This window comes from Brachycentrus maculatus, unplaced genomic scaffold (assembly GCF_059751285.1).
Source record: "Brachycentrus maculatus isolate JH-2025_06_01 unplaced genomic scaffold, ASM5975128v1 h1tg000092l, whole genome shotgun sequence".
Lineage (NCBI taxonomy): Eukaryota > Metazoa > Arthropoda > Insecta > Trichoptera > Brachycentridae > Brachycentrus > Brachycentrus maculatus.
The window spans coordinates 100,001-116,530 of NW_028280846.1; the positions used below are offsets into that span (position 1 = coordinate 100,001).

The following is a 16,530-nucleotide window of genomic DNA, read 5'->3' on the forward strand; positions in this document are numbered from 1 at the left end:
TCATCCTATCATAATTCATTATCGGTTTGTGTCTCGTGTTTTTTTTAAATACTGAAAAATTAAAAAAAATGGGAAAATTCTCTATTTCATAATATTTTATCTAAAGATAAGATAAGACAAATCTTCTCTTGAAACATAAATGCTACCCGGAGAGTTTTGCATTTTTTGTAAAATCGTCCAACATGGAACTGGCGGATTTCGAAAGTAGGCGACACATATGTTTTATTTCTTCCTAGCTCCATTCTTATTTATAGTCTTTGTATATTCAAATAGTAAATCTGTTTTTCGGACAAAAATTCTTGAGTTTTTTTGCGTCGAAAACGGTCGACAATGTATTTAAGTTATAATTTAGTTTATAGTAATTTTATAAGAAATTTATTTTTTATGTTTTTCAAATGAAAATATCATAAAGTGAGTATATTTTTTAAATTTCTTAAGCTGGCTGAAGTCAGGTTACAAGCCGTGGAAATTCTAAAACTCTTTATTTATTTTACTTCTTCCATTTGATTTTTGTGTATAATTAATTATTATTAAATATTTTTTTACATTTATTACTATTTATTCGTTTCTTACACAATAGCTCTAATTATAAATATCTTCGACGATTCCAGATAACAAACAGTACCTTAGTATCAAAATAAGGTGTAAAATAATTTTGTTTTAAATGAAATTCGATCTGCGATTGTTTATCAGTAGTGACCATTACAAAAAAACCCTGATAAGGAGATTATAAAATTATCAGAATTATTATATAAAAAAATATGTTCCTTGGGTTCTTTGCGATTTAAGTACCAGATAAAAAAAAAACCAACGAAGAAATTAAATCCATAAATTGAATATGATAAAATTTATATGTTTTGTGCGTATACCTACATATTTTTAGCATACTTATTGATTTTTTAATAATTAATATTATTTTGTATTTTTTTATAAAGATTACAAAAAAGAGAAATTGGTTTATTTTATTTGAACAATTAAAAGCACATGTTGGAATATATTTTAAAAAGAATATATTTTTATTTTCAATAAGCTTTGATTAGTAAAACTACTATTTGTCTCTCATGGGTAGAATTGTGAATTTGGCAAGAGTGTAAAGTGATCACTTAAACAGCCTATTACAAGTCATGAGCCCTGTAATAACCCAGACTTCCATATGCCTCTTCATCTATATTGAGATGTCAAAAATTAAAAATAATGTACTATTTTTATTTGTATATGTATAAACCTTTACCTCAAACCATAAGATCTAAGAATTGAGAGTAGAGAATTTATACGTTATTCTGTTACAATTTCATGGTGTTCGAATGGCGTGTTGCGAAATATATGTGATTACTTCTGTCAATAAGAGAGTGCATATGAATTTTATGGCACAGCTAAAGAAAATGCCGACAAAGGATGTGTTGAAAGATATACAAACAAGAGGATAATCAAATTAACTTTACACCGAAGGTGCGTCATTGTCTATCCCCATGTAATATACTTTATACAGGCATAGACAATTCAATAAACGTTTTATTGTAAATACAAATCTTTATTAACTATGATTACTTGATCATTATAAAATACATATATATTTTGTATATCAAAAGCATTGATAACTTTGTGGTAAGGTAATAAAACACTCTCCTTATCATCCATTGTTTACTTTGTGTGATACTACTTTTATAAACACTTATTCGTGACTACCGGTTTCGGAAAATCCTTCCATCGTTAGGTCATTAAAATAAAATTATTGCGATTTGCCATTTGTATAAAAATAACATTTTTGAAAGAGAGAAGAAGACAAATGAATCACAGTGGGAATATCTTCAAAAGTGGACTCGAGGTTAAATTTAGTTGGTTATTTATTATGGGTAAGTCTTTATTGATTGCTTTACATGTTTTTAATTTTTCTAGATTACCTCAAGTTTTTTTTTAACTTTTATATTTTTTTATTGTTTCTTAAATGTTATGTCGATAAGAACTAACTTCCAGAAAAATATGTATTTCAGAGAACACAAGACTTTCACATACAAATGTGTAGTAGAGGGTGTAGTCAACCAACGATTCCATATTTACCCTTATTTTATTAAAGTTTACATACAAAAATCCATTATCATAGTAAAAATATATGACATCATACTTAAAACCCTTTCCCTACATGTTATTATTATTATATTGTAATACACCGATTTAAATTAATTTTGCCAGAAATATTTACATTAAATCATAGTATTTTATCCCCTATCTTGAATTGTATATAACATTTTTGTCAAGTCACCTACCAGTCTGATGCTGTCGTTATCGACGAAACCCGGTTACAGTTCAAATAAAATATATTTGAAAAAAAAACTATACGGTTGTTTTATTATTATACATAAATATTTTATGTTTTAATCTTCCTCTTCTTCCACAAACCCTTATCCGCACCCTATTGGTGCATAGGGCACGACATAATATAAACAGTATTATCTTGATCCTCAACACGTGAAGGAAAGGTGATCAGCCCTCCGCTTCAGGTACCAGTCCAGTGTTATATTGAATAAATATTAGAGTGAAAAATATGTTTATAGATATGAAATATTTTCTGCTTTTAATCTATCTTCCAAATTATTTCAAATAAAAATTTATCAATTCAAAATAGTTTTCATTTAATAACTTTTCATCATTAAAATTCTACCTTCTGTCTATAATTGAGATAATTTTAAATGCTGTTGTTTTAAACGGAGTCTTTTTCTTTTATTAAAATTACAGAGAGTTTATTTTATTCGATTTCGTGTGAATGGTTTACAGATTTAAGTGATGAAAAAATTGTACAAAAAAATTAAAATTGGTCTAGTTTCACAAATGAAGGGTGAATTTTAATTTTGAATTGATAAAAATATTACATTTGGATATAAGAAAATAAAAACCGGTTTTGTAAACAGAAGAAGTGACAATAAATTAATATTATTTTTCGACATATCATCAAAGATAAAGAAGAATATGGAAGTCTGGGCATTTATGGGGCTGACGACCGTAATAGGCTGGTGTAAGTGATCAATTTGCACACGTGTAACATTCGCCAATTCTACCCGTGATTGAGAACCACACTACTCAAATTCTTGGAACTTCTTTAAATTCGATACAAAGTGCTTGAATTCACTACAGACATCTATGGTGAGATGAAATAATTTTTTTTTTTATTGAGCAGAAACTCTTTAATTTGTATGTGAGGTCTTTATAATAAATAAAGTGTGATGTGGATTTTTTTTTATTATATTATAAAAAAAAAGATAAATATTTGTATTCTTACTATTAATAATAATTCTTCAATTTCATACTATTTTTGTGAGCCTAAGCGTCTCATTATTAGAAATAGGTATCAAATGGTGGTAGAGTGAGTTCAAACCGAGAAACTGACTTAAGAGTCCGTGACACTAACCACGGGACCACAGCCCGACATATTTTTATATTATTTATTGATTCGGCATTAACATTGTAGAATTACATTTTTTTTTAAATACACACTTGTAATAAACTACTTAATGAGTGTTATTTTATTTTACACGACTAGTTTCGAAAACTAACAGATGTTTTCATCTAGGGATGAAAATTAAAACTAATGTTTTAATTTTCACCTGTGGATTTTAAAATGAAGAAATAAGATGTGAAAATTAAAACTTATGTTTTAGTTTTCACCTGTAGATAAAACCATCTGTTAGTTTTCGAAATTAGTCGTGTATAATAAAATAAAACTCCTTGAGTGGTTTATTACAAGTGTTTAATATTTTTTTAAATAATCAAAATATTTTAAATGATTTTTAATTTTTTTCTAGTTAAAATCGAAATCTCGACTCCAACACTTTACGCAAGTACCTACGATTAAAAAATGCCAAAGCGTAGCCAATTTTTCCCCATCTGCGGTGCACGCGAGGCCGACAACGAACTACCCGCTACCCATACAGCCCTGGACTGAATGAGCCACTCAAATGGGACGGGGTAGATAATATTGACCAAGCAAACTATTCAAACGGTGGGTGGATTTGTGAATAAGCCCTTTGTAGAGCCAACAGTGGTGTAGTCGAAGCAAACACACGTTTTATGGAAAAAAAAATAAGTACGGAAAAATTCTAGAGAAATATAATACTTCTTTCTTGGCTATTATTTTATTTAAGTGGGGAATTGTGGGCGATATTTAGAAGGTGTATAAAATGAAAATATATCGAAAGAGGTTTTATAATCGTTTATATAGGCAGGGATAGGCTGCTGAGAGCTTGCAAGGCTCGTGCAAGCCTCTTATTATTTAGAAACAAATATAAATATAATTGTTTATGTAACATGGAATATTAAAAAAAATATATCTCTTTGAATACGTTCCCATATCACTCTTTAAAGATTTATAAATTTAATAAGGATTAGAGCTCGTGAAATCAGAGAAGAAATCACTTTTATTTTGTTTTCAGTTTATTCTTAAAATCAATTGTAACACGTGTTGTGATGCATTCCACTTCATTTTCAAACACCGTTCTGCAACACAAAGTGACTGCAGAATAAATTTCCAACTAATGTCCGTACATATTACATTAAATAATTTAATACATACTGCATATAACTTTTTTCTTTATTTTGACACATTTATTTAGTTAGGTTTAAAATCAGTTAAATGATGTCATTCAACTGGCTACGATTTGTAAAGTTTTTTATCAATATTTATTTTAGAAATGTCTACTGTATTACTATGGACGAGGTTTATGACAAAATTGATAAAAACGTTAACGATTTGTCTGATATGGAAAAGGAAATTATATTATGGAGATGGTATGATTACTTGACACTTTTTTATGTTTGCGTTTTGAGCCGCCACTGCAATGAATTGAATAGGCCAGCCGCCCTAAAGAAGGGTTGTTAATGATTTCGGACTTGCATAAGCGTTCTCGGCCACTGACCATTTCACCCCCCGACGCCCTTGTCCAAACAACTATTTGGAAAGGTTGTTTGGCATGCTTAGCTGAACCCAGTTCTTTTTTCACTTTATCCGACGGATACACTGCTAAAAAATATTTTCTCAAAAATGCAAAAAAATGAATTTCAATAGTTTAATATTACTTTTTTGACTTCTCAATATATGAAGATGAAGAGGAATATGAAAGTCTGGGTATTAAAATAGCTTACTACTTATCATAGGCTGGTTAAATGATCACTTTACATTGATGTAACATTCACCATTCTACCCATGATTGACAACTAAACTTTTTTTTTTGAGGTGTGGAATTTGCGTACATCCAAATGTATTGAAGAAATCAAATAAATTTTAGCACATGTGCTTTATCGATATACGTACAAACCTACTGATTTTATCACTATTCAAATAATATATATCAAGGAAGTGGATAAATGATGAAAATACTGTTTTTTTTCAATTGTATTTTTAATACATCATTATGATGAAAAATATAGGTTTTACGTGTGCTCAATCAAGATACTTGTTAAAATCACTGATATTATCACTATTAATATATCTCTTGTCAAGGAAGTGGATTAGTAATATTTTTATACTAAATAACTATGAACAAAAACCTTATTTCCACCAAAGATTGATAAGAATATAGGTTTCATTTTACAACTGATAGCGACAAAGTTATCTTTTTACATTGAATGCAATTATTTAATGAAGAAATTTATTCTACATTTTATCATTAGCACAGTCATAATTTATACTTACAAACATCATTGCATTATTTACGATGGTACTTAATGATTTAAATAATTGAAGGAAGAAATTTAATTTAATTTAATTTAATATGTCCAGACATCCATATTTGTCAATCATGGGTTGAATTGGTGAATGTTACACGTGTGTAAAGCGAACATTTTAACCAGCCCATGACGGTCGTAAGCCCCGTAAATGCCCAGACTTCCACATTCTTCTTCATCTATTGAGATGTCAAAAAAAAGAAGATGTTTTAACGAGCATTTATTTTGTAGACATTTTTTATCCTCATCCATACCAGGAGATTGACGGAATGTTATTTTGTTTAATAAAGTATTTCGTTAATTACATGAAATTACGGTAATCTGTCCTGCGTTAAAGTTATGTAGTGATATAAAATAAATAAAACTGGGAAAAAACACCCTTTGTCCCCCTGAATCGAATCTAAGACCCTAGTAACACTAGTAATAATAAATTTTAAGATATAGTAGTTTTCACCAAGTAAAACTTAAATTAAAAATATGCAGTTATTACCGCAAAGTGACTCTAGAATCAATTAATGGAAAAATAAAATAAAAATGACTGCGGAATAAATTTATGGAAAAATAAAACAGTTTCAGTGTTGAATGTTTAAGTGTTTTTATTTTATTTTTATTACCTTGCTTTTTTTGATATTCAAATCTTCCATTATCGTATTCTGACGTAGATGATGAAGTACTTTGATAAACTTTAAATACATTTTTCTTTTTATTTCAAATAATTATAATTCCCAACATTGTTCTTCTTACGCAAGTATACCTACCTTCACTAAAAACTTTACGTTTTATCTAGTTTTTTCTTTGATTTAAACTCATACATATATAATATTATACGATAAAACGGAATTTTTATTCTGTACTTTTTGTTGAAAATATGGTAACATGGCCGTGAATTAGCCGCAAGATAGTCCAAGAGTCAAGTTGAACGTCCAAAATAAACGTTGACGTATATAAGCTGCAAATCATTTCCATTGTCTGCGAGGAGATGTGTCCAAAGCAAACGGAGTAACAAACAATCACTGAAAGCTTTTTTATACGCCGTAGAAGCCTCATTAATTATTCGTTTTGTGACAGTGTTTTAGAGATTTTGGACCTTAGAATATCGTGAGAATGTGGTGACGAACAGAATCAAAAGAGATTTGTTTGGTCCACCTACATTACGGATGAAATTAAATTACACTTTTGATAAAAGAGCCTCTTGTTTTAAATGGTAGAAAGTTAACAAGAGAAATTGAAATAAAAAAATGACAAAAAAAACATTATTTCTTTTCTCTAATACCAAAGAAAGGAAAATATATGTGTATGTATATACTAAGAATTACAATTGAACGACCTATATACCTTAAAAAATATAATAATATTTAACTAACTTGCTAACAGAGAATAGAACGCCACACCAATTTGTCGTTCCAAACAATTTTCGCCTCTTCTATATTCATGCATCTCCTCATACATACCCGCCGATTATTCTGAACCATGAAGCATAATGTATTTGAAATATTTGATCATCCCAAGTTTTCTTCGGTCTTCTTCTATTCACGGTTGTTTTATTGTTTATTCGTCGTAGTATAGTGGTCAGCACGTTTGGCTACAGCGTGTAAAGTCTCAGGTTCGATTATCAGGAGGGTTGAAATAAACATTAGTGATATCTATACTATAATATTTACATAATCTTACTATTAAGCGAAGGCTAGTGACCCTTCTTTCATGTATTTAACGATTAAGATAAAACTGTTTCTTTACGATACAGTGCTCTATACACTATTTGGTATGGATAAGGGTTGAAGGAATTTGATAATTATTATTTTTAAGGAAATTATGCCATTCTGTGTCCATAATACCTTTAGGTGACGTTTCAGGTTTTTACAGAATTATTTGGCCGTCATCACAACGATGCGTTAGTTATGTTATAACATAGCGTAAGATCAGATTGAAGAGTTTACTGCTATGTGAGTAAGGAAATGGAGGAGTAATGGTTAGAAATCTCGGGATAACATACGAAAATATTTGTTGTATAATGTTCTTAATAAGCTAGATCTCTGCGTCTGTCGCAAAATTAAGTACTTATGGCATTGTATTATAAGTACATATTTCAATTTCACGTATCGACTACATATAATGGTGCACAGGGCACTGTGATAATTGCCATTAAAGCGGCAAAAACTGTTTCTGGATTGGATACAAGTCAAAAAAAGACGATAAAATATATACAACATTTTGAGTGTGTCCAAATACTTGTTCACAAAATCTGGATTATCTCCAATTACAGGAGTTATTTTCATATTATTTTTTGACATCTCATCAAAGATGAAGAAGAATATGGAAGTCTGGGCATTTACGGGGCTGACGACCGTCATCGTCATCGTCATAGTGAAGTTCTAGTGATTCAAGAACAAGGTTTCTAAATTGGTTCATATATATAGAACTTCCAAGAATTTGAGTAGTGTGGTTGTCAATAATGGGTAGAATTGGTGAATGTTACACGTGTGTAAAGTGGCCACTTAAACCAGCCGATGACGGTCGTCAGCCCCGTAAATGCCCAGACTTCCATATTCTTCTTCATCTTTGATGAGATGTCAAAAAATAAGATAAAATATATGTTTACATAATTCTTTGATTTGGCTTTTACTTTCAAAATGCAGTTATCATTTTTATTCATATAAACATTTCACAGAATTCATTTACTTTTGGGATAGCTGTTTCATCTTGAAAAATCAGTGGAATTATAAATTGTGCATTAATTTACAGTATAAATAAAATTATGCGTAAAATGAAGGCAAAAAAATACTCTTGTCCATACTATTTTTTTATGTAAGTTTTTATTGATTCAATATAACATTTCCTCTGGACGCGAACGTATCTGCGAATATTAATGCATGCATATGTGTTAAAACGTGTTTGCTTGACCGATATTCTGCAGATAAAAATATGAAAGCTTCTAGGAATCTAGAAATATTAAATCCATACAACTTGTCTTATTATAATGATGAATATCTCTATTAATATTCGAGTGTGGCCTTTAACGGACATAATTTACGACCGATAGTGGACATTAAATTGTCAGTTTGAGGATAGTCTTGGTTATAATGAAACTAACCGACAATCCTACTTTTTAGAGAAAAACTTAAGATAAAATTTATTATTTACAGAAATATTATGTTTTTTTTTCTTTCTACACATATTGATGAAAATTAGCAATAAAATTGCATTACTCTAACTAACTAACTAACTAACCATCACGCCGCTTCCCAGCAGGGGTAGGCAGAGATAATCGAACGCCACACCACTCTGTCTTTGCAAACATTCTTTGCCTCTTCTACATTCATGCATCTCCTCATACATACCCGACGATTATTACGACTCCTGACCCGGCCGCTTTCAAGTATTTGACATACCTGATTGTGCCAAGTTTTCCTCGGTCGTCCTCTGCTTCTTTTTCCAACTACATTCGCCCCATAAATTTGTTTAACCGTTCTTTCTTCACTCATACGCTCCACATGTCCAAACCATCTCAACACACCTTTCTTAATTTTATCGATAATGCTTATCTCAGCCTTACATTCTTTCCTTATTTCATCATTCGAACATCTATCAAACATCGTTTTGCCACACATTCGTCTGAGGGATCGCATTTCGAATGCATTCAGTCTGCTTTCATCCTTCTTTTGCCAACTCCATGCTTCGCTTCCATACATAAGGGTTGGAACCAGAACTCCATTGTGTACTGCCAGTTTAGCTTCCGCTGATAGATTTTTATTTGCTAAAACTGATTTTAGTGCACCATTCACTCTGTTCCCAGCATTACTCTAAGTATTTTATTATTGATGAAACACATTTGTATATTTCAAATGACGGTACATGGGAATATATTATGGATATTAGTATCATTTATTATATCGGACACTGGAATAATCACCCTGTGGATGAGATGTCAATTCAAAGGTGACACAATGGTTCAAATGCCAGATCGCAAGCCCTAAAATGCTCAAATTTTCATCTTCTTTCTTAAAAAAAGGGTAGAACGATACATGTTTCATAATAAGTTGAGACACCTTTAAGGTAACATCATTAGTTCTTCATTCATTGATTCACCAGTCACTTTGTACACATTAATTTACTCGTATAACCCTTTTTAATTTAAATTTTACTTAGTAAATCCAATGTAACTCGTGTTTCGATGCCTCCCGTATTATTTTCAAACAACGTCATCATAGATTTTTTTAAATAGAACTATTTGTTGTTTTAATCGGGAATCGAACCCAGGACTGTTTTCACGTTAGATAAACATACTTACTGCTAATTTACAGGTATAATACAGACTTGGACATATACAGCACGCACATTATAATAAATTTGAATATGTTTTTATATTATTCAATATAGAATAACGGCATATTGCCATTAAGATAAAATCGCCGACGTTTCTTTACATAATATTCTCCACTACATTATCGACCAATAAATTCATCGAAAAATGATTGGTAACACATTAGGTGAAAAAAACATTTTCATTTCAATAAAATAATCGACGTTTTTATAGGAAAATAAATTTAAAATATTGTAATATTCTCTTTGATACCTAACTTTCTTATTTCGATATAATAATGGGACTAGATGTAGAAGTAGATGCGAGTAGGTATAAAAATATGATTAATTTGACACAGTTTTTTTGTGTCAACTGTAAAAAATATTCAAAAACTGTAGTTCCACTTAGTACAATATTTACAATCGGTATTTAAATTAAACAACATATACATGAATTTTTGTTGAATTTTACTTTTAAATCAATGTCTTTCATTCGCGTCAAAAAGTTTCGTTTTATTGACATTAAAATAACCATTAAATTACCATTAAAAATAAATACATGTAGGTATCTGCATAAAAAGTTAGTTGGTAATAAATGTGTTCATAAAACTTTGTAACTAGTAGTTAGGTATTCCAGGAAAATTAGCTTGATCGTTTTTTCTACAGTTAAATTGTTTTGTCGATATTCTAGAAAACGTTAACAACATATTTTGCGTATTTGATACTAGATACCTAGTGGTATATTAAAAAATTTACACTTTTGTGATGTTACAGTTCTTTAAACGATTTTTTTGGTTAAAGTGTTTAAATGACTACTTAAACAAGTATTCATATATTAATAACATTCAAATTATTCGTGATTTAAATACATAACAGAAGCAACAATTAACTTTAAATATGAAAATTTTCATATTATTTTTTGACATCTCATCAAAGATGAAGAAGAATATGGAAATAACTCCTGTAATTGGAGATAATCCAGATTTTGTGAACAAGTATTTGGACACACTCAAAATGTTGAAAATTTTCAAATAAAAATAAAGTCAATAACAATTTTGGTATCGTATTTTGGTGTTATTTTTAAATGAATTTTTGAGAACTTAATAAAAACTCAGCGATATAAATTAATAATGATAAACATCAAAGAATTTTAACTGAATTCAATTCATAAATCGCCGAAATTAAGCTTAATATTACGGGGTGGTAAAATTAAACACGGAAAGAATACATATTTCATCAAAAATTTTAAACTTTGATTTTATTCATTTTTTAAGTTATCTTCTTACTATTTAATGTATTGTTTTTCCTCAGATTACCGATTTTTAAAATACTTTTTTATTGGTAAATAATCATCTCTGGATAAAAATAGAAAAAGCTTTATATTCCTAATTTTATTGCTATTTTTATTTCATTTAAAAATAAACACAAACTCTAAACGAAAAATGGGTTGCCGAATTTTTAAATACCTACTTAGAACAATTTCTTGCATATGTTTTTGCAAAACAAATTAATGATATTCAGTGGTATTTTCATTCCATAAATATTTTTAAAATCATGCCTCTAACACACTGTTACAGTTTATTTACTTTTACAATGATTTTTTTCTTAAGAAAAAATCTGATTTTTTAAAAAAAATTAGTGTAACAAGACCGGTTTGTATTCAAATACTTATTTTTTATGATGAATTCTCTCTTTTAATGAAAATTTACTTAATTACAAAAATAAACAATGATAAAACAATTGAAAGGTAAATTTTCAATCTAGGGTAGTTTGTTTTTTTAATGTTAAAAAAATATTCACAAACCTTGCGCAATTCTGACAGCTGGCATTTTGATTCGCATCTTGGATGGATTGGTTCCAAACACTCGCGGTTAATTTTCAGGAATGTTAAATTCACAAACCCTTTCAGTTTCAGGCCACTAAAAAGTCCCAAAGTCTACTGAAATGAGTAATCTATTAGTTCGCCATCCACTTCACCACTGAAAAGTTCAACTTTTGTTTACATGTCATTCTGAAAATGTCTCTACATAAAGGTATTTTATATAAACCGCACAATCGTCATTATTTCAACGGTTTTGTTTTGTCAACTTTTTTAAAGTTTATCTTTTCCGACGTTTTGCGAAATTCTTCATTTTGATAAGTTTATATATTTTTCATTTAAATATAAAACTATTTATAATTAAATATTTTGACCGTTATAAATGTCCGTTTATAAACGTCAATTAATATTTGCGGCCAATATTGCCAAAGGGATACAGATTAGTGATAAACTATCTTATCATTCACAAGTACCGTATCTGATAAACATTGTTATTGACATTTCTATATCGTGTTATAACCATTATTCACGAACGTCACTTAAAAACTTAAAAGTCACACTTCACTTTAAAAATATTGTTGATGCACACGAGCTTTTGTTGACAGTCAGAAAAAAATAAAATCACTTTAAAAAAAAATTGTGTTTTAGTAAAATAATATTTTGATGAACGGAAATTATTGGCATGTTTTGTAGACGGGTAGTCTTGTCCACGTTGGTCACTCGGGGTAGCGGGTGTTTTCCGAGAGCGCTTTTCTTGCGTTCGGCAAAGTCCGGCAATCGTCGGCTCGGTCCGGCAAAGTTCGGCGGAGTCCGTCCACACGCGGCCGCTGTACCGCGCGGTCTGTCCGCGGGCCACTGTCTGTCCATCGTGCCTAGTATCGCTCTATCCCCGTCCTTGTCGCCCCCCTCGCGGTTGTGCGCAGTCGCCGCCGGCCGTCTCGCTCGCACGCCGCTCGGCAGCTTCCGCCGTCGGTCGGCGCCGCGGCTCCGCGACGTCCGAAGATGGCCAAAGGTTAGCCGACCTACCGGCGATTTCCCCGCGCGAGCGAGACGGCCATATGCGATCCGCCAAGTGGAAAGAGCGCGAGAACAATCGCCTCGCGTGAAGAAAGGCCTAAGCGCCGGTTCGCACGCTCATCTGTAGATTTCCCGAGTATGAATGTGTGTATCACGTATGACCGGGGATGAGATCGGATGTTTCTCTCTAGCAGAATGGTCGACAAAGGGAAGGAGGGAGACGGGTAGAGAACATTTTCCTCTTGAGACGGTGTCCGTAAGAACACGCACCCACACTCCCTCGCGTGTGTTGTCTCTTTCTATTAGGAGAACATGTGGGCTTCGGGGGTGGCTCATCTGAAGTACTAAAGTAGTTACCTATGGTTGATTTCAAATATCGTTTACCGAAAGAATAACTAGTAAATTAGGACCATATTACATTAATTGGTCATAAACAAACAAAAAATTATAATATTAAAAAAATCAAATATAACTCAAAGAGCATTAAACTTATAGAGAGCATTAAACTTAAAGAACCAACTTTTTATTATAAATTTACCGCGATGTATCCAAATAGGATAAATTTAAAAAGGACGTCCTCTTAATATTAAAATACAGACAAATTTAATGATAAAACATTGATAAAACCGTATTTTTTAAATAAGAATATTTTTCACAATTTTGTTGCCCACAACTCATAATTTTCAGTAGCATACATTACTTCCTCTTCGACCATTTATTTCGTAAATATTTCATAATGTAGATATCTAGGTGTGCATAACCGTCAACTTTTTCATTATCGAGTGAAAACCAGAAAAAAATGCAAAAGAAACATTGAAAGAAATGAGAAAAATATTGTTGGTTTATTTATAAATGATGTTACAGAATTTTTCTTATCAAAAATAATCATTAAGAAATTTCGTTGTTATGTTTTTCGGTAAAAAATTATACTAAATTAAAAATATTTTTAGTTTAGTTGTTTATACATTAGTCAATAAGTCAATAAAAGTAATCACCCCCGTAAAAAAACATTTTATTTTATTTTGTATATTAAAAAAAGAGGAAACAAACAGAAAAATCATATAAAATTATAAAATTTAATCTCCATAAAATAAAATTATGCAAAACTAATTTAATTACTTTTCACATAAATTTAAACCCTAACCACGGGACCACAACCTGACTTATGCATATGCATGTATGTATATACATGTATGCATTTAAAATGTATAACGTTTCAATTTAATATATCCTTTAACCACCCTCATCAATTCCTCTCCTTTCCTTCTCCTTCCTGCTAAATCTATTATTTTATATAATACCCTTTTTTTAATCTCTGAATGTTTTTTAATAGTTTTATAACATAAATGTGGAATTGTTTAATTGGCTTTTTTTTAAACGTAACTATTTTTTGTTAATGTAATGTAATGTCTATTTTTGTTAATGTAACTATTATTTATTATTTCATTTTTTATATGTAAACTGTACAATTCCCGAATAAATAAAATAAAAATAAAATATATATGGTACCCTATTATTGGTCAATCAATGGAGGATTTACGAGAAAAATAAAACCTAGCTAAATAAATTTTTCCTTCTGAAATTACAGAAAAATCACCAACAAGAATTTTTTATCCATAAGAATATTCATTTTATAACGTTCTAAAAAAACTGACCATAGCGCTTTTTCCTATGAGGGTAGGCAGAAAAGATAAATTGCCAAACTACTCTGTTTTCCATTTATGCGCTTTCTGATGTCTTATATGTACGTCAAATATTCCAACTTCTGACCAGCATAATTACAAGGATTTTGTATATTCGACTGTACCATATCTTCTTCGGTCTTCCTCGGCTTCAAATTGATTAATCATTTTTATCAATCCTGAATCGTTTCATGCTTAATGATTCATTTGCTCTACAAACAAAACCATATTTACAATATTTTGAGTGTCCAAATACTTGTTCTCAAATCTGGATATGATTTATTAAGAATTCCAAAAAATATAGTAGTATGGTTGCCAATCATAGGCAAAATAGTGAATGTTGCACATATTAGAAGCGATCACTGCAATGGCCTAGGACAGGTTATAATCCATGTAAATAGGTACTTCTTCATTAATGTTGAGTTCAACAAAATATGTTAAAAAATATTGTTTATGTTAAAAAGTGAAGATTTCTAATTCGTTACAAATAAAGATTTTAACCGGTTAAAATAATATCACATTAAGCGCGTATAAAACGCTCATTGTAGGAAAATTCTAAAATATCTCTTCCGGAAAATGAAGAGGCAACATTCAACAAATGGGCGCGCAATTAATCCCGCGAAAATATAAAGATCATAGTCAAAAGCGCGCGAAAAGAGAATATCCGGCCTAAAGATGTTTGGCGTCTTTATTAACTGAAAGTTTTTATACATTAATTATTCTTCCGCCGGGGGAGGGGGTGGGGGTAGCCGAGAACGAAAGTATGACGGAGAAGCCTTTGAACGGCGGATCCCATTCAAGAAACGCCGGGGAGGCGGTAGGGGTAGTCCCGGCGTGAACAAATAAAAACTTTTACAACTGGGAAAAGTTTCCAGTTTTATTTTCACTGTTGCACCAAAGCCTCTGAACCTACTTACCCCTGTATAAACAAAGGCTGGTGAAACTATGCGACAAGCGGAGAATGCGTTTGTGCATTCAGCTTATAATAACTGAATTAATATATTAAATGGTTAATGATAAATCGCAACTAAATTTTCTTTAGACCGAGGTAACATTTGACAAAACTGGATGTTTTTCTTAAAACACCGTTTTTGTATTGAAAAAATAAGTTTTTGTTTGAAATAAATATATGGGTTTGAAAAAAAATAGTTATTGAAGGGTGAGGAGTTTAAAAAAAATTATAAAAATCAAGATTTTCCTCGAAAGACATCTAGAGGAAGACCAAAAAATTCACAAATGAACATACTACTACAGAAACATAATATGATTCGAAGGTATGACCTAGGACCTAGGTGACGTTGTACGAGTATATGATAGAAAGACATATAACCCGAGGACGAGGAGAGCTGACCTTAACAGTCTATAAAGACGACAAGTTAGTATGGAGCAAGGAAAAAGATTTTTGCCTAAAAATTAAGAAATCGGATGCCGGCAAAGGTTGTCGATGTCATAGATTGCATTGGCAGTCTGAAATGGCAATGGTTATTTTGCTAGGCAGGGAATTAACAGATGGGCATCAAGAGTTCTGAAAAAAAGAATTCTGACTATGCAGAACGCTATCCACCGTATATCTTTTCCAGGTATCTTATTGATAGTAAACAGATTAAATCCAAATGATCACTTTCACTTTTACTCGAACACATTGATTGTATCGTGAAACAATCTATGTATTTGTATATATTTGAAAATGTCAAAAAAAGAGAATTTTAAGTTATTGTATATAATATTGTATTAACTATTACTGTCATGTCTTTTAATTATGGAAACATACTCGTATATCTGTTTTTTTAATGACCTAATAAACAAAAGTATCGACTAATAGTAATGGGTGATACAACAGGCAAACAAGAATTTCATAAAATATGTTCTCGAAAATTTCCCCTTTACGTTGAATTTTATTGAGAAAATTGCACAGTGCTCTGTGCGCTGGTTAAATAAGTAATATCCCACAACCAAAAGCAGGTGCTAGTAACCAAATTTATGATCGTGTAGTACGTA

At 30.8% G+C, this 16,530-nt stretch overlaps 1 protein-coding gene across 1 annotated transcript in view; it reads right to left on the reverse strand.

Moving 5' to 3' along the window:
• Positions 1-12,662, reverse strand: part of LOC148310494 (BCL11 transcription factor A-like) — a 99,369-nt gene extending 86,707 nt beyond the window's left edge. The window contains exon 1 of the mRNA XM_088258330.1: positions 11,819-12,662. Within this exon, the coding sequence (XP_088114456.1) occupies positions 11,819-11,855 (37 nt within the window). The 5' untranslated portion in view covers positions 11,856-12,662. The remainder of the gene's footprint in view (positions 1-11,818) is intronic.
• Between the last annotated feature and the right edge of the window lie 3,868 nt (positions 12,663-16,530).